The 19702-nt window shown below is 35.7% G+C and overlaps 1 protein-coding gene across 4 annotated transcripts in view; it reads right to left on the bottom strand.

Annotated features, from left to right (window-relative positions):
- Nucleotides 1-19702, bottom strand: part of Dpy19l3 (dpy-19 like C-mannosyltransferase 3) — a 73938-nt gene that overhangs the window by 10855 nt on the left and 43381 nt on the right. For 3 of the 4 annotated variants that reach the window (XM_087191012.1, XM_004858791.3, XM_021239558.2), the window contains 8 exons: nucleotides 17865-17996; nucleotides 16044-16145; nucleotides 13483-13556; nucleotides 13148-13306; nucleotides 9574-9696; nucleotides 9085-9196; nucleotides 8400-8456; nucleotides 4339-4421 (listed from right to left, as the gene is read on the bottom strand). In XM_087191012.1, the coding sequence (XP_087047138.1) occupies nucleotides 4339-4421; nucleotides 8400-8456; nucleotides 9085-9196; nucleotides 9574-9696; nucleotides 13148-13306; nucleotides 13483-13556; nucleotides 16044-16145; nucleotides 17865-17996 (842 nt within the window). The remainder of the gene's footprint in view (nucleotides 1-4338; nucleotides 4422-8399; nucleotides 8457-9084; nucleotides 9197-9573; nucleotides 9697-13147; nucleotides 13307-13482; nucleotides 13557-16043; nucleotides 16146-17864; nucleotides 17997-19702) is intronic. The other variant, XM_021239559.2, reaches the window with a different exon arrangement.

The raw sequence follows: 19702 nt of genomic DNA, 5'->3' as shown, positions 1-19702 counted from the left end.
ATAATTTAAATGTCATTCCAGGAAGACCTGATGGCATTTTGAACAAATAACCTCATTTATTTTTGAAATTCTAAGCTTCAACAAGTTAATTACTGTTGAACTAATGGGTAAACTTGAGAATTATAATATAATGTGTGAACATTTGCTTTATCTACACTTGAAAAATTTATAGAATTATGCATATACCAAAAATGATTCATCAAACATAAAAGAGGTTTATAGGCATTTAAAGTTTGAACTTAGCCTAAATCATCTTTAGAATATACAGCAATTCTACTCTAAGTGCAAAGGAAATTTGGAGCATTTTTTCAGTCCCACTGAGAAAATGCTGCACATGCAGGCTTCATTACTGGAAAGTGATGATTTCTAGTGAAAATCTCCCAAAGCCAAGTAATTAAAATGCCATACCTCAAAATATTCAGATCTAAAGATCTGTGTATTTTAATCACACAAATTTCAGGAACCAAGACACAGAGAGAGAGAGAGGAGAGAGAGACACAGAGACACAGAGACACACACACACACACACAGAGAGAGGGACAGAGATACACACACACACACACACACACACACACACACACACACACACACACACACACAGAGAACAGCTCAAGGACACAGAAAAATGAGGCATGAGCCAGACTGCTGGGGCATTCAGCTCTGCTGCAGTAAATGGCTTGCTAATCGCACAGAAAGCCTGTATGTAAAAGTCTCACCTGGCTTTTACTTAAAGAGATAACAGGAGGTAAAAAGATTCAGGTTTTTAATCTTTTCACCTAGGATGTGTCACCAAGGAGGGCAAATGTGAACATGGGCATATACATCTGCTTGGAAAGGAGTCAGGCAGAACCTGGTGTAGGTGGGAGCAGGAAGGCAGGAGAGCAGGGCAGGGCCTGTAGGAACAGTAGCCTGAGCTGCCACATCCAGGGCCTGACTTCAACAGGAAGTCCTTGCAGATTAAAATGTCCTTAATTAAAATGTCAAAAATGTCCCTGGTAAAAAAAGAGATGTTTAATCCCTAAATATTCTTGGTTTTATATTTAAACTTAAATCTCTGTACCTTTAAGGGAACTAAAGATAGGAAAGCCTAAAACAACATTTTTCTGTGACTAAAAATTAAGATTCTAAAACCACTTGCCATTAAACCTGTTGAGCCTCTGAAAATTGTAACATGGAGCAGAGAGTAAGAATGCATGAGAAAAGAACAGTGCTTTATGCCAATGAAGAAGGAGTTCTAATGGGTTACTAGTCAACACTGACATGTTTACCACAGTGTCCTATACACTCATATTCACAGCTGGTGCTCAGCAAATATCTGTCAAATTGTGTTAACAAGTGTGCAACTTCAGATGTGAAAAAAATTTATAATTTAAAGCTTTCAACGTTTTCACAGAAATCCAGGCCCTTTGGCATGGCCTGTCTCATGTTATCCCGAAGTAATAACCTTTAGTTTCTCTTCAGGATACCACTTTACTTCTAAAAGACTATAACAAGGCCCTTCAAGAAGAAAGGAAAAAGTTGGGCATGGGGGTGCACACCTGTAATCCCCAAACTCTAGGTGACAGAGGCAGAAGAATCACAAGTTTGAGTCCAACCTCAGCCTCAAAATTTAAAAACGGCTGGGAACGTATTGCAGCATGAAGGCCCTGGGTTTAATCCCCAGCCAGAGATAGAGATAGAGATAGAGACAGAGATAGAGATAGAGATAGAGAGAGAGAGAGAGAGAGAGAGAGAGAGAGAGAGATAGATAGAGATAGAGATAGAGAGAGAGAGATAGATAGAGAGATAGAGAGAGAGAGAGAGAGAATTCTCGCTGAGGTGATGGCAACTTTCACTTTACCCTCACAGCAGAGAAGCCCCAAGCAAATACTTGAGAAGTCCAAGTTCAAATAGAAGCTCAAAGGCCTTGAAGCATAACGGTGAGGAGGGTATGGTTCACACTGAGCAGACACTGGGAATGACAGGTAGGCTGCTACTGGACACTTCGCAAGGGAGACACCCTGTGCCAACCTGGAGGGTTAGCTGTGGTGTCCCTGAGGATAGCCATCCTGTCACAGTGACCATTCCCTGCCCTGGTAACACCATCATGGCTGCAGACATCTGAGTGTGGCCACTTTCAGGACAGAACAGACAAACTGGCTTGAGCTGAGACATTCCTCACTGACAGGGCTGAGTGTCCAGGAGTCTAAGGGCTGTTCTCAGATCCACTCTAGGATCCTCAGGCCACAGCCTTTTCTCTAGGGCAGCTCAAACTTACTAACATCACGGACACTGTGCGACTAATCAAAGCAGTGAAGTCAAAGTTGAAGGTTGTATTTTATGTTTCAAAGATAGAAAAAAATCAGGGAAGGATAAAAGAATACTAAATACATCCCCTTGTGTTTGGAATCAAAGCCTACAGACCAGCACTGATTTGAATGTTGATTTAAACAAACATATTTTGTGTCTAAATAAACCCTATTTTGGCATATATTCATCATCACTTAAGCTTATTTTACAAACATGCCTAGCAGCTATTTCTACAAAAATGATAATTTAAAGAATTTTAGGGGAAAATAGGCAAGATTAGATCACAATGGAGCCAACTTTTTAGAACAATATAAATTTTTCAGTTGCTGAGAATTAAAAATCGAACCAATCAAGCATAAAGAGTGTGTTTACAAGGGGACTAGCCGGGGAGAGAAGCCTTCAGCAAAAGGAGAATCTCAGGCCCAAGAGCTGCTTCCTCAACAGGAAGGAACAACAGGCTAACACACTGTCTTCTTTACGCTGGGGGTGATCTCTCAGTCAGTTTTTCCAAGCAAGTGAGAAATGTTTCTTTAAGTAATTTTCTTGGAGGAAGAAGCAGGAAAACAATGGTACTACAAATAAACACATTCATTTTGAGATAGCCAAAGGCAAGCTGGGGCTCAGCTAAAATAATTTGTAATTAATTCCTAAAAGATAAGGGAATGCAAGTGGCGATATTTATAACACTAACCCAGGTTGATGCAGCAGGTCCACCATCCTTAGGATGCTTCCTATAGCATGAATTTCAAAAGTATAACCTTAAAAATACAAAATTTCAACCTCACCTTCAGATGCACGTGTCATAAATTCCCAGCTGACTACAGTTAATGCAAAAGTAATTAGCTTTCCTATATATGAATAGCCTTCCTTTCCTATAGACAATAAATATTGAGCGAATTATTTACTCTGTAATTGTCTACCATGATTTAAAATTAAATAAATAAATAAAGACAAAGCACTGCTTACCACTCTCAGCACTGGAAATATGTGAAAAATTATACTCACTGCATCTAGTCAAACCCAGTCCAACACTGGCACCAAAGCCACATACATATTTTAGACATAAATCTCTATAAAATCTATGCATTGCACACAAGAGACCAAAGCTATCAAACATTTACCATCTCTTAATACACAAGCAGTGCTAAATGGTACTGGTTCGTAAACATTAGTCATGAGCAAGTGCCAATATGGCTAGTAAAATTCTAAGCGGTGGAGACAATACAGCCAAGGCTTTCACAATATGTCACACAAGATTTGTAACATCTATTTGTGTGTGAGTAATTACACAGTTGTTTTTTGGTTATAAAATAGGGAAATACAGTATTACAGTGTGTGGGAATGCTGCTCTGGGTAGAAAAGTTTATTTCTGTCAGTGACAGTCAGGTTTCACGAGCAAACCTTTGAAGTGCCACGAGTTCCATTCTGAGGCTGAAGGCTGAGGCAGAGCAACGAAGTGCAGCAGAAACAGAAACCAACATAATGCTAAAGTATTTCCATGTTCAAGAGAGGAAAAGTTCCACTTTTTATATTTTAAATTTTCCCTGGCCAAGGCCTAGGGAAAATGATTAGTAAAAATGAAATCTGCAACGAGCCATTATGACTCTAATTAACTATAGTTTACACTGTAATTTTAAAATAATTAACAAGGAATACTTTCAAGTGTTAGCATTGACAGAAAATCTGAATGGTATTAAAGTGAAAATAATAAAGATAAAATTGGCAAAGAAGAGAAAACTGTGTTAACCCAGCTAAGTAAAATTTCATTCCCATTTCTATCAGTGTTTGAAATTTATTTCCTGATCCTGTTTTTCTCTCCAAATGGTTATTTTCCTTTCTTTAAGGGATACACCTGGAGATAGGGTATTCTGAGTGGAAAGTTATTTCCAAATATGGAATTTTAAAGAAGAAAAGATTAATGAAAATGAATGTTTCTTCACAATTAGATTCACAACCACCAAACAATCACCCCACCCCAAAACTAATGTGATGTACAATAACTCTAAAAAGGCACTTAAAAATTTAAAGGTTAAAAAAAATTCCTCTTACTTAATCCAGTTCATCAGCTCCACTGTATCTGGGTCATAGAATTCTCTCAACTCGGAGAGTTCATCCATCATTCCTGGCCAGAACTGCAATTGAAAACAAAACAAAACCAAAATCCACCCCCATACCGACACCTATCACTAGGATTACATGAAAAAAGGTAAACTGCCTCACTTGTGAGCTGAACAGATGAGGTAGCTGGATCCAGAACTGCTTCCCCTCAGCTGCTGGCCCTTCTAGCACATGTGGGCTGAGGCCTAAGAAAAGTCTCCCAGATTATCCTGAGCTGAAGCCAATTAGGACCAGAGGTGTTGTCAACTTTTAAAAATGTGTTTTTATCTTACTCGCATAAAAACGCTATTCTACGTGGTGCTAATACTAGTAAAACATTACTTTGATGAGACAGGAATACCAACCACGAGAATGCTCACAGTGTATTGGAAAAGTGTAATTAACTAATGCCATACAATCTATCCTTAAAAGCAGACTACATCTGTGGGAGATAGCACCATTTTATAGCTACAGAAAATACTCTTATTAAATATAGAACCTCATTTTGTTCTTATAGCAACTCACATGCTATGATGCAGTAGGAAGCATCACCAATGGAAGTTTTATTTTATAAATATGGAAACTGTGGCTCAAAGCAGGACCTGAGTTGACCAGGTTACAAGTGGCAGAACTATGACTTGGAATGTGGTTGTATGACCAGCCTCTTCTCACTGAATAATGTATTTTTGGTACTAGAAATCTGGTCACATGGTGTTAATATTAATATTAATATATTAATATATATTAATAGAATTACTGGTACAATTGAGAGAGAATATTTGAAAGTATGACACTCCAGGAAAATCTAAGACATCTACCTCTGGTGCCTCTTGGTCAACCTGAGTTATTGAAGGTTATGTAGGTATAAATACAAAAATGACACTCTGAGTCTACTACTTATCCGATATAACATCAGTCTGTTTAATTCATCAATTAATCTTGTTTCATCAAATGATGGATGACCAAGAAGACTTGATCATCCATATACATGCTAAGGTTAACTGCCGAATTCATTTAATATATTGGCACTGAAGACCCACGACAATGTATCTATGTTTCATTAATGTCAAAAATGTAATAATTGTCTTTAAGAACCACGAAGAAGAATCAAAGAAACACCTGATTTGTCTATGGATGTTTAGCCCTACCACTTTCTTATCCTGTCATTCCATCTCAGGTCATTTTTATTGCTCATTCCCATCTTGTCTCCTGGGACAGGGAATCAGGAAAACTGTGCAGCATGGACAAGCAGGAGCCAGCACTTTGGGTTCTAGTTCTCAGAAGAGATGTTGTAAAAATTACTGATTAAATGATTCCTTTGTAATATTATAATTAAACATTTCCCTATTAGTTTGATAATAAAATACAAACATTTTAATGAGATGTTCTAATTCTTTTAATATTATATATATGTTAATCCAATGGCATTATATATAGTTTTAAAGTTGCTATTATTAATGCTAAGAATGTTAAAATCTACTAAGAGCCTTGTGGAAAATTTCTTAAATAATATAAAAGTGCTGAACAAACTAAAGGCTGGTTTTAAATAATTAGCAATAATTTATACGGGATTGGATCAACTCAAGTTAATCAAGATGACAGTCAATTTTGCTTGATTTCAAAGTGGAGACTAGTATGGGCTTTTCCATTTAATAAGATAATCCTAAAGACAGAGAAAGCAAAATTTGGTATTATCAAAAAATTTTGAAACCCTGATTAAAGTTGCTAGGTAAAACTCAAATCAGGCTTTGAAATATATGAATTCACATCACAGATATAAAATCTAATAGTTGGGATACAGGAAAAATAGATTCAGTTTCAGGGTAACTTTGAATATATATAAAACATCTTTATATTCTGGATCTCTGTGATTTGATATTCAACAAATCTGAGAAGATGAAATAGCTAAATTATTTTATACAGTACAAACTGACAAGAACAACCGAGACAATAGTCTCCATTCTCCCCCTCTCCCTCATACTGGGGATTGATCACAGGGTCTGTGTACTGACTTGTATGTATCCTCAGCCCTTCATTTTAATTTTTTAATTTTTGACATAGGCTCTTGCTAAGCGGCTAAGTTGCCCAGACTGGGCTTGAATTTGCAATCCTCCTTCCTCAGCCTCCCACAATTCTGGGAAAACAGGCGTGCACCGCCATGCCTGGCTTGGAGGATTCTTTAAGACACCAGCTCTCTTTAGGGAAAATTACAAGGATTTCCTGGGAATGATGGCTTTCCCAGCACTCTCGCTTTCACTTGTTCCTCTACAAAAGTGGCTCTCGAGGGGAGGGGAAGAGAGATTTCTCCACCTCCACCCTGACTTCAGGGGAAGTTTGACAACCTCTGGAGACTTCATTGGCTGTCACACTGGAGGTTCTACTGCCATCAAGCGGGTGGAAAGTACAGAACAGCCCCCACGAAAGAGTCATCCTGCCAGAAAATGAAACCTGCACTGTTAGGAATCCCGATGACACTACAGTAGGAACTTCAACTTGACAGTACAGCAGCAGCAGCCTCATGGCTAAAACAAGAACTTCTGGACTGTGATTCCAGGTTCTGGCTCAGCTAAACTTTGACCCAAGGCCTGTATTTCCCCAAGGGCCTGATGCTGCTTGTCTGAGGACTATGCTTTAAGAGCCACGGTTGTACAGCATGGTTTATTTCCTCTATAACATCCTTCCTCGATTTTATCAAGAACACGAGACCTACATCTTCAAATAGCTTTTAAAATTTTTTTTTAAAATCCATAAAACTTCAATAAGTTCCCGAGACATAAAACAACTCAGCCTACATACATACAAATGATGGGAAAGACTATCATAGTTTACATAGATCTTTAGTAGGGAGACAAAGCTACATCTTTTCTAGGAGGGGGTTTTAGCCTCAAAACCAATGTATAATGGGAAAGTTATCTTATTCTTCATTAAACATATCCTGTTTAATATTTAACCACTGCTTTCCAGATGTTTTAAAGTTTTACTTATTTATATAAAAGCAAAATTCTCAGACACCAGAAGGCAGAAATCTACTTCTGTGTTTTCTAGCACTGAGGAGGTTCTGGTACTTAGGAACAAGATAGAATATAGTTTTCTGAAATATTTGCAATATAGTGATTATTAACTTTTTAAGCCCTAAGATCTTTGGTTTACATGAAAATGGAAGCATTAAAACCACAAGCTGAGCCTGTTATAGCAGGTCCTCTCCAGATGAGGCCCTCAACTCTATTTCCAACCACCCTCCCAAATGAGAGGCTCTGCCCAGCAGATTTTGAAATCCATTGTTCAAGTATTTAAAAAAATTTGAAAAAGCACCTAAACTTTGTAAATATGTATTAGGATTTTAAAGAGAAGGCAAGAATTCAACTGGATAAAGGAATCTGTGCCAGGTGCCTAAGTCATACTGCAAGGCATGTAAATCTCAAGGATGTGACAAAAGAACCAAAAAGTAGTCAACCTGATCAATGGTCACCATCTCCGGCATTCTCAGAACTGAGGCATAGTCAATTTCAGAAATCAGTCAACTAAGAACATCAAAAACTTCATTACTTCCTACTAAAAGTGAAAAAAGGATTAAAAAAAACTCTAATAATCTTAGACCTGTATTTATTTAGATATGTTTAGTTTTCTTATAAAGAAAAGCACCTAATACGATACGTAGATTAAAATGAGATACATCTTTAAACTTACTCTATATAGATCAGGTAACAGGAGAAAATAATTTTTCTACTTTATTTGCTCGAAAAATAGGTCTGAAAACATTTTTGGAATTTGCTGAATAGTAACAAAGTTAATTACAATGAATAAATGCCAGTGGGTTTTTGCTATCATGCTTTTGTTAAACACTATTTGAGAAACATTTTCCTAACAATACCAACTGCAGTAAAATGCTAAGGAGATATTTATAAACTCCACCAACCCATCTTGATTTGCCAAAAAACACACAAAATACATTGAGTCAAAGCAACTATTCTGCTAAACAGATTAATGACAAAATCGAGGAAAATTAGACTTACCTTATAGCACAGATACAGCAGTATTAATATTGGTACCGAATATCGCATTACACATATCTATAGAAGAAAGATACTATTTAGATTACAAGTATTTTGAACATTTTTGCCTTATCGTTTTGCTTTATAAATATATGCATTTTATAAAAAACAACAAAAATATAATTCAATGGAGCATGCGTTCTCCAATAGCAGAACAACCGAGTCAATGTTGGGGTTCTAATCATTTATGTGGTATTTCTAGCTTCCATCGTATTGCCAGCTAGTGAATACAGAATTGTATTTGTAGGCTATTGCATATTATTATGCATTTGTTAATAAGTATTCTTGGGTGAATACCCTGTAGTAACATTTATAATGAGAGGTAGAGGGATCACTGGTAAATTTTAATTCTGCTTTATACATGTGTATGTGTGTGTTTTGTATTTCTAAATTCTGTACAATGAACATATCTAACTTAAGAGTCCTTGGAAAATATGAATTTAAAAAAAGCAAAACTAAAATTAACAGTAACATTTAAAAAAATTAATTCCTTATGAAAACTTAGTTTATCAATTACCTATTTCTAGTTTCCAATTTTAGAATCCATTTTATCTGATTCATGAGTAACTACTGAAGAAAAGAGATCTGGTATAAATGAAATACTAAAAACCATTAACAACTAAATGGAAAAAGGGACAGCACTGACCCTCTTTGGGTTATAAAGATGGAGCAACTTTAGAAGTAACTCCCATACTTCACGACTGCACAGACCAAATGATGCAAACACACACATGTGTGATATCCAGAGGTACTTCATTCTGCAAAGACAGAAAGGGGTGGAAGACAGCAATTCCTAGTTGTGTACATGCTTTGAGTCTGAAACAGCTGGGAAAGAGCTTTACAGTGTGTGACAGTAAAATGTTACTTTGAACTATTCGGAAATCATCTGCTAAAGGGTTAGTCATTAATTCTATTGCCTTTTGGGAACTATCACATAAGTAAAATATAGAAGAATGGTTGTAATTGGGAAAAAAACTGATTATGAATAATAATTTGTAGTGGGAGACAATATTTAAGGACATTTTTATGGGAATCACAAGCATTAATGAAGATGATTGTCAGTCTCCAAATTTTACTGCTAAATATCAAATAACCAGTGGTCAAAAAAGAAATAAATCAGAGAAGACAAAAGTACCTCATTGTACTCAGTGCCAAGAATCCAAACAGAATGGAGTGCATTAAGTTGTAAGCAGTTCCTGGTTTCAGGTCAACTGTGCAATTTCCCATTTTACCCATGGACTGTTCAGTTGTAGAATCACTGAATAAAGGGCAAATATACTGAATAAATATAAAGAGCTGGATAAATAATTTGTATTTAGTTAAATATTATTTCCCTTAGAAATAATATTTAATAATAATAAAATATTTAATAATAATTAAATTAATAATAAGAAATGAATTAGTGATCAATTCTGAGGTTGAGGCTAAAACCATCACAACATGAATGCAGAAACAATTATAATAACTAAAATCTCAGATGTGAACTTAGCAAAAATTTAAAATGATTCAATTATTTAAAAGAGAACAGCAAAAAATTTCTTTTGAAATAATTGAAACTTGAGATCTTTAAAGATGTTTTATGAGTTATTTGTTTTATGAATATTTTGCAAAGTTTTTTAATAAGCCAAAATAGAAATGTATCAATAAACTTGGAATTCCTTTATGAAACAATGAACACATTTTAATCTAAGACCTCATTATATATGTCCAATATACGACTTCTAGCAAATATAGCTACATTAAGATTATTACACCTAAAAAAAGTTAACAGCAATTCCTCAACATCATCTAACAGTATGTGTTCTATTTTCCCTGTTTCTAGTAATTGGTATTTTTTTTCCAGGCAGTTTCTTTGAAGTAGAATCTAAAGCTTGCACATTGCATTTTTTGGATACATCTTTTCAAACATCTTTGGATGCATAAAAATTACCCCCACCCCCTCTTAAAAGCCATTTATTTATTTGGTGAGGAAAATGTACTATTTGTACTATAACTCTTTTCACTTTCTGGATTTCGCTGATTGCCTCCTTATGGTGATGTTTATATTATTTCTCCATTCTCATGTTTCTTGTAAATTTGTAATCAAATCTAGAGGTTTATTAGAGTTTATTATTATTATTGGGGGGGCAAGAACACTTCATGGGGAAATGATTTATTCTATATTCCACCATACTGGGAAGTACATATTGTCTGTTGTCTCCACTGTAGTGAGGTTAAGACTGATGTGTGAATTCCAATGTTGTACAATTTGTGGTCAGGGAGAAAAGTTTAAGACAAAAACAATACTTTCATAAAGGCCCTACTGACCCTTTATACAAATGCAACAGAACTGGGTATGTATGATGCTTCTCTATATAACTGGAGGACTTTTATTTCTAAGAAATCATTTTTCACCATCACAGATTCATAGGATTATTAAAATCTTACTCTAAGGGAGCTTTCACCATTGAAGTAATTTTAACTTAGAGGTTAAATATCAGAACACAAACATTGGCTTCTATATTGATACCATGAGATTCTTTCAAACAAGAACAATGTATTTTTTCCATTGAAACTGGGGTTAAATACAGGGTCTTCCATTAAGATACACCTCAAGTTTTTAATTTAATTTAATTTTTTAAATTCTGAGATAGGGTCTTGTTTAGTTACTAAGTTGCCCAGGGTGGGCTCAAACTTGTGATCCTCCTGGCTTAGCCTCCTAGAATCCTGTGATTACAAGTGTGTGCCACTACGTATGGCAAAAACATTTGCTCTTATCTTCCCTCAATACCTAAGGGAATTTTACAATGTCTTTCTCCTACCCCAGGCAAGCTGGCAGGCTCTTACCAATCCTTTAAAAAAAGGACACTGGGGCCAGGGATTTACCTCAATGTCACCGCACCTGCCTCGCAAGCACAAGGTCTTGAGTTCAATCCCCAGTACCACAAAAAATAAATAAATAAAATTTTATAAATAAAAAATTTTATAAATAAAATTAAAACAGAACACTGCACCCCTTTCAGTTGTATCCTTCACACTAATACAGATGTGTTGTTTAAACATAGTACAGTGGTACCTTGGTTCACGAATGCTTTCGTTTGCAAATAATTTGGTTCACAAACAGAAGCATCTGGTAAAATTTTGTTTTTGTTTGCAAATTCTGCTTTGGGTGACAAACACCACTGCAGCCATCTTTCCCAAAATCTAGAACAAATTAAGTTCATAAACTAAGAATTACCACTGCAGTATCAACCTTCCTAGTACTAAAAAGGTAGAGATACTTTACATACTTGGTATTAAATCAGACATCCTTCAAATAACATGAAAGTTAATTTGAATTAAGATACTATCATCCTTTAATTACTTTAATGTAGTGCTTTTTCTCTAAGAAAGATCTAAATTCCCCACTTGGCGGATGCTCTAAAATCTTTATCTCTAATCATACACCAAATCAGCTTCCAGAGACGGCTCAGAGACCCACACTGAGCACAGCTGACATTTTCACAAAGATACTGCAGGCCAACTGAACTTCCTGCTTTGAGTACAGTCTAGAGGTCATTGACACTTGGTGCGTCTGGAATAATTTTAAATTACACTGTCTAGGTAATTACATTGTACATGTAGATAATTTTCACACAGCTAAATTTTATCTTGCATAGGCATAAAAAGAACACTTCTGAAAGATACTAAAATAGTTTACAGTTAATGAAGTATTTTGATGGTTCAATGTGGCTTCATTCTTAATTCTCATAAAATACCTCAACTGATCTGGACTCATTTTCACAATAGCTCTCTCGTGGCTGTGAATCACAGTTCACCACCATGCTAACTAGCCAGGTCACTATGTAGCAAAAGCGCTTTCTTGGGAGTTTAAGTTTTCACAAATGACAGTAGCTTTAATTTCTTATACTTGATTTTCTTTCAATTTAACAGGGATATCAAATGCAAAACCCACCACAAGCTTAATAGATATTTTACAGGTTTTTCAAAAGCCTTTACATTCCCTGGTTTTCTTCAACAGACTGGTAGGTATGCAAGCTTTAAAAAAATTAGCAATGATTACTTAAGATTTTTAGTTGATACTAATAATTATGACCCATTCCAACTTCATGAGCTCTGAAACAAGATGCAAGAACGCAAATGAATAATTATTAACTCTTTATATTTCACAAGAAATATAATAATTATCTGGAAAACGAAGGTAGAAAAAAGTAGAACGATGTCAAAAACTAATAATGGAGACAAGCTAGAGAACCATGAGTCCATAATAATATACTAGGTAATGTAAACACCTACAGAATATTCTAGGAATGAGATGCTATTTTTAAGTATTTTATGTTGTTTTAGTTTACTTATTCCTCACAAAACCATGTAGAGAAAGTACTCATCATATTTTCATTCTACAGGTAAGGAAACAGAAATACTGAGAAGTTACATAACTGGCTCAAAGATCATATCATTCCCAGTGTGCAAGACGAGACTTAAGCCCAGAGCAGTTTGAACTGTGGCCACCACTCCGTGGGATCTCACTACAGAGAGTAGACTTCACTTCTAACCTATGTATGTTTCCCCTTTAAGATGCACAGCACCACTCTGTTCTGAGTGTGATATTTTGATTTTCAACTTAGTAATTTTTCTACAACACCCAGAACAATTTCATGAAAGCAGAGCATTAAACATGCTGTACCAACCCCCCCCCCAACACAAAAACATGCTGCAACACTCCATACCTGAGATTATGAAATACAACAACCAATGCTGCAATCACTGTGATGGACAGAACAAATATGTAAGCATAAAAGAGCAGAGTATCTGAAAGCCTTGCAAATGTATTAAAAGGCAGGAGGCCAAAAGCTTCTTCACACAGATACAGATTTGCATCGAAATCCCTGGGGAACAAATGGAAAGCAAAGTATTAAATTAAATACAAGGCAAGGAACCAACACTATATTTTTCCTTAAAATAAGTCTGCAATTAATAATGGAGGGGATAATGGTAATTTAAGCTTTAAAGTCCTTGTTGCTTTAGTATATAACAGCAAATGCAGATTTTAATTCAGTCATACCTTGTTGCTCCAAATCCAAATTTTGCCTTTAGAAAGTTAAATATGTGTTCATCTGACTTCAGATTAAGAATTTTCTATCAGGGAGAGAAAAAACAAAAATTGTTATTAGTGCCTTAGGTATGGATTCCTGATAATTTCCCAATGAATATGTATATCCAGTGTCCAATTTAATAGGAGGTATGTGTATAAAATTAGTAAATGTTCACAATATTTCCCAGAACTGCTAAAGCAGAGACTTTCAAACTCCCTCCTCTCCTTACACCTCACTTTCATAAGGATAATCCTTTATTCAAACATCTGATGCATACGTTCAACACAGAAAATAGATAAAAGATGGCTGTTTTTGGTTTCAGGAAGAGGGAGAAGGCACAGTGACTAGAATTTTTATATCAAAAAACAAACAGTATGAGTCGGGTGTTGTGGTATACATCTGTAATCCCAGGACTCTGTGAGGCTGAGGCAGGATTGTATGTTTGAACCCTGCTTAAGCAACTTAGTGACTTAGCAAGACCCCGACTCAAAAAAAGGGAGGAGGGGCTGAGGATGCAGCTCTGTGCAAAGGTCTGGTTCAATGCCCAGTACCACTACCATCATCATCACAATGACAATGATGACGTTGACAACAACAACAACAACAACAATAACAACAAACAATAGGATGATCTGAAACTTCAAATAGAGACACAGCCCACTTGGCTTTAGGAATTTGGATCTGAAGATACAGCTGACATAAGACTCATTCACTCAAAGACATTACAAGACAACAGCAGCCCTCAAGGGTGAACAAATGGCAGTTTTCATCATTAGCGACTGTAATTTTAATTCATGTAACTTTAGTTTTAATTTGTAACTTACAAAATCTAGATAACATAAATGGTGAAGAAGCAGTATCAAAAGAAAAATGACAGTAAAAAAAATGAAGCCAGAATTGAGGTTACTACACAAAATATATTCATTAGAGATGAACCACAAATCTAGTCTTATGCATTACAGCAGTAAATGGAAAGAGAAAGATGAAACATTTATGTTACAGGTTGTAAGATTAAAACTAACTCGTTGCTCAGAAGAGATCCTAACAGCCCTAGAAATAGGACTCATGAGAAATTTTCCCATGGATACAATAAAAATAGCAAGGAGTTTCACTGACTATTTTTTCTAATTCCTCTCCTTTCAGGCTGCAAACCAAGAGATGTTACTCTTTGGGGTGTCAAAAAGCAGAGGTTCAGGTATGCACTTAACCTAAAAACAGACCACTGAACACCTAAAGAGACCAGGGGTGAACTGCATACTTTTCAGCCAATCTTCCAGAAAGTCTAAAATGAGAGAGAGAGAGAGAGAGAGAGAGAGAGAGACAGAGAGAGAGAGAGAGAAATCCTAGGCTGCTCAAGTCCTTTACATAAAATTGTATAGTATTGGGCCAGGGATTTAGCTCAGTGGTTCCGCTGCCTGCCCCTCAAGTGCAAGGACCTGAGTTATTAGGCTACATTGCTTGGGGGCTGGGGATTTAGCTCAGTGGTTCCACCGTCTGCTGCAAGGACCCGAGTCCGATCCCCAGTACCAAAAAACAAAAAAACTTTCCACCTGCAGAGTCACATTGCTTGGGGAACAGTGACAAGAAAACAAGTCTGTACATAGTCAGTACAGACACAATTTTTTCCAGAATATTTTTGATCTGTGGTTGGTTGAATACTGGAATAAGGAACCTGTAGATGGGAATTCATGGATATGGAGGGCTGACTGCACTGAACTGTGTAAGTTTAAGGCTGTAGTGACAAGGACCTGCAGTGAGGTATTTTTTGTGGCTGGCTGAATGAAGAACCTTTTCCTTTGACAGTCAAGAGAACTGTCACTCTTAGGAAAGAGAAGGAACTGTTTTGCAGATGCCTTCTATGCTGAGAGCAGCATTCTAGGAGAGGCAAAATCATCTGATGAGATCACTGTAGCTTTGTTGTTGCGTAAGAGGAAATGCAGCACCAAGGTCCTCAAATAAAGTCTTCACTTAAAAAGAAAGCTAGAAAAGATACTGTAAAAATTAAGCATTCTCTAGGGCACTTTGAAAAGAAATCTCAGCAAAGCTCCTGGACATATAACAAGTATAGGCCTATAATAAGTGAGTTACTCTGTTTTATAGGGTGATTAATTTTGAGTCAGTTAAATGTTAAGGAACATCTAGCAACAATGAGCTCATCTTTCCAAGAGAAATTAGAATTTCTAAGAGAAATTTGTTTATTAACTGAACCTAGTAAGAACCATAGTGTAGAAAACTAAGTTTAAAGAAATACTTATTTGATGTTTTTAAAGTTGAGTGTTAAAAAAGTTTATTAACTTCGCGAGTTGAAGATAGAACATGGTAAAGAAGAACAAATATAGATGAATAGTTAAACCCAACAAAACCATCCTGTTCTCAGGACAAAGTTAAAACTGGGCCTGTTCAAAGTAAAACATTCAGTGTGCTGATATGCTTTGTCAAGCAAGAATTTACTTACTTGAAACAGAAATTTTTAAAATTGTCTCCATCAGTACATTTAAAAAAATACATTAAATGTCATTTATTAACTTACCTTAATAATATTGTTGAGAAAAAGTGTCAAACAGAAAACTACAAACAAATGTAACAAAAGTTTCCTGATCCTGTTAAGGAGGTTTCCAGATTTCAGGTTTTTCTAGAAATTAAAAGAGTTGTTTTAATTCTTAAATTTTTATATAACTTCCTAAACACTTAAGAATTAAGGATTTCAAACATTGGCTCATGAAACATATAGGAAAAATATATGTGGAAAACATAACCTATACTTCTTGAAGTTACACTCTTACTATTTTTAATTTTCTACTACTAAATGAATTCCTTACTGATGAGCTTCATACGATACATAAATGTGCTTTATTCTTTTTCTTTCTTATTTTTTTTGAGATCTTCATAACTAGAATACTGGGCTCTGCCATTTGGGAAGTACTTGGGATATGCTGACTGAATAAATCATCACATCATTTATCCATTAATTCATATGGCACAGAAATAGCCATAACCCAAATAAATAAAAGGCCTATCAGTATAAAAAAGTAAATTGTGCTCTTTGACATATAATAGTTTTCATGTAATCCTAGTATTGTCAAATATAATAATACCTAGAGTTCAAGTATGAGTGATGTTTATTTATAATTAAGGTTAAAAGGACTACTGCTCTTAATAATAAACTAAAAACTTGTTAAAAGAATCTTCCTTACAGTTTGCCCACAGCGATTCTCACTCAAAAGACTAATAAGAAAACTTATTATCTACACTTTCCAAAGGTGAAGACAAAATGGCTTTTTGGTATAGAAATGTTTATAGCTTATGAGAAAGGAAACAGGACTTGTTATAATTCTAAAGAAAAACAAGTGACTCTCAAATCTTTTGCAAGTTAAAGAAATTTAATTATATAATAAAGCCAAAAGATCACGTCAATGTTTTCTTTCTTTTTTGTACTGGTGCTGGGGATGGAACCTGGGGCCTTGTGCATGCCAAGCCAGGGCTCTTCCACTGAGCTATATCCGAGCCCCAGATTGATGCTTTCAAACATGATTCATAATACCTTAGAAAATATCTCATTCCTAAAAGGTACTTATTTAGATTCTTAAAATTCTCAAAACAGAATTAATTTAAAAAGCAACAAAAGGGTGTGGAAGGACAAGAGAAAGAGCAGAATTGCTAAAATTAACCACAAGGAGTCGACCACCTTGAACTACTATGGAGTTCAAGAAGCAGGTTCTCCTCACTCTTTTTGTTTTTGGTACTGGGGATCGACCTCCGGACCTTGCACCTGTGAGGCAGGCAGTGGAACCACTGAGCTAAATCCCCGGCCCCTAGGTTCTTCTCACTCTTAAGTTCACATCACACAAAGTTTATAAACTTTTCTCTTTTATTTCAGCATTAAATCAATGAGACTCAACTAAACATCTCTGGCTAATCTCTGAGTTGAACTAAAGTTTCAGTTTTGTAAACAATACTTGCCAAAATGAAGGCATGGCACAGGGCATCAGAAAGGTGGAAACAAACACAACATGCACTTAACGAGAAAAAAGCAAATAATGCCACTTAATTGGGTCATACATTTTCCTTTGGATACTATATTAGAGTCTGGTCTAATGAACCACAATTTTTTTTAAATGTCTACTTTGACTAAGGAAAGAAAAGAGGCAGGAGGATTGCAAGTTTGAGCCCAGCTCAGGCAACAGAGTGACTTAGCAAGAGGCCCTGTCTCAAAAAAAAAAGAAAGAAAAGAAAAAGGACCGGGGATGGAACTTAGTGTAAAGGCCCTAGGTTTAACCCCAGTAACACGACACAGAGACACACACACACACCACACACACACACACACACACACACACACACACAGTCCTACCTGAAGTTTTCTTGCAATTAATACTGAAAGGTTGAAGCTGATAAGCAATGATCCAAGAATCATGGAATTGAAAAACTGAAGAATGCAGACCAGGAGCAAGCCCGTTATCTGTATACTATAAAGCCATGTTGCCTGCAACAGCCAAAGATTAGAGGGTGAAGCAATGCAGAAAACACACCCAGCTTTAAGTAACACAGTTGAAAACAGGAAACTTAACCTTACTCATTGCATTTACTGTCTGCAGCCAACAATAAATATCACATTCTATTATTTCCTAATTTTTTTGACCATACACTTTAGGGCTGTATCATACACTGTTTTTTGTCTGTCTCTGTGTGTCCCTAATTCCAGGACAGACTGAAAATTCCCCCTGCAGCAAGGTTTTCTACTCTTACTTGTTTGGTTCACAGCAGGTGGCACTGTACAGTGGCCAAGAACTTGAGCTCTGGAATCAACAGCACCTGTAATGTAGTCCTGATTCTGGTGACCTTAATGTGCCAGAAATGGTTAGGGTCTGATAAAGGGACTGAAGGTGTGTTAAAATGCTAGTACTCACAGTGATGTACGCACACCCATACTTATAGCAGCACAATTCATAATAACTAAATCTTAGAAGCAGCCTATACGTCCACCAACAGATGAATGGATAAAGACAATGTGGTCTTTATACACAATGGAGTACTATTCTGCCATAAAGAAAGATAAATTTGAGTCATTTGTAGGAAAATGGATGCACTTTGAGACCATAATGTTAAGTGAAGTGTGAAGTAAATCAGACACACAAGCTTAAAAGATCACATGGCTTTTCTTATATGAGAAACTATATATATATATATATATATATATATGTATATGTATATATAAAGTGTATCTTGATTTAGTATAACTGTTTTATGTGTTTTACATGTTTTTTGGCCTGTTAGTCTGGCTGTTAATCTGTATGTATGATAATTAACTTTATAAAGATTTAGAAATAAATGAATCTGATGCTAGCAAAGAAGAGGAGGTGGCATGGAAGGGAAGGCGAAATAAACAAAAGAATTGAGATGTGTTATGTACATGTACCGGTTCCCCACAATGAGTGTAATCATTATGTACGGCAAACATGTATTAACAAACCCAATACATATAAGCACTCAATAAGGATCATTATTGGTGTAATAAAACCCTGTTGACAATAAAAGCAAAATGCATCCAATTTGAACACAAAAATGTCCTACAAGGGGAAGAAAGGCAGGCTTGAATAAAGATGAAAATTTTTTGGTCAGTTTTCCTCTTCTCTCAAGTTAGACAATTCTAAACTCCTTCTGGCACATGAAAAATACTAGTTTTTCTTCAGCAGCCAACCTGATTTCTCCCATGGTGGTGTTTTTTTTAACTCCAAAAAAACCAAACCTACAATCAAGTATGAAAGGCCCAGTGCTTTTGTTTAGTATTAATGGTAACTTGGAGCAATGGATGCTGGTAGTTTTTAGAATTATAAAGATATGGTAATGTATCTTATTGTAAGAGATTTATGAAATTCAGAAAAATAAAAAACAGCAATCAATAAAGAAGAGTTCAAGAATCAAAACCCAACATCATTATCTACAGAAATAATACTGATTTCATAGCAGGCCTATAATAGTTTAAATATACAGCATTTTATATGCTTCATATTATAGAAGTTTCTTAAATCAATAACTAGTCTGTGAAAACTTACATTTTAAACGACTATATAATATTTCACCATATACTGCAACTTTTCTGCCACTGAGTCACTGGTGTTTCTACTGTGTGTTATTAATTAATATTATACTCATGAAAAAGGACTTCTAGAACTGCATCAGAAAGTGGCA

This window comes from Heterocephalus glaber, unplaced genomic scaffold (genome assembly GCF_053883595.1).
Source record: "Heterocephalus glaber isolate CG9 unplaced genomic scaffold, H.glaber_assembly_v1.0 deba00001561, whole genome shotgun sequence".
Taxonomy (NCBI): domain Eukaryota; kingdom Metazoa; phylum Chordata; class Mammalia; order Rodentia; family Bathyergidae; genus Heterocephalus; species Heterocephalus glaber.
This window is presented reverse-complemented; position numbering and strand designations above follow the sequence as displayed.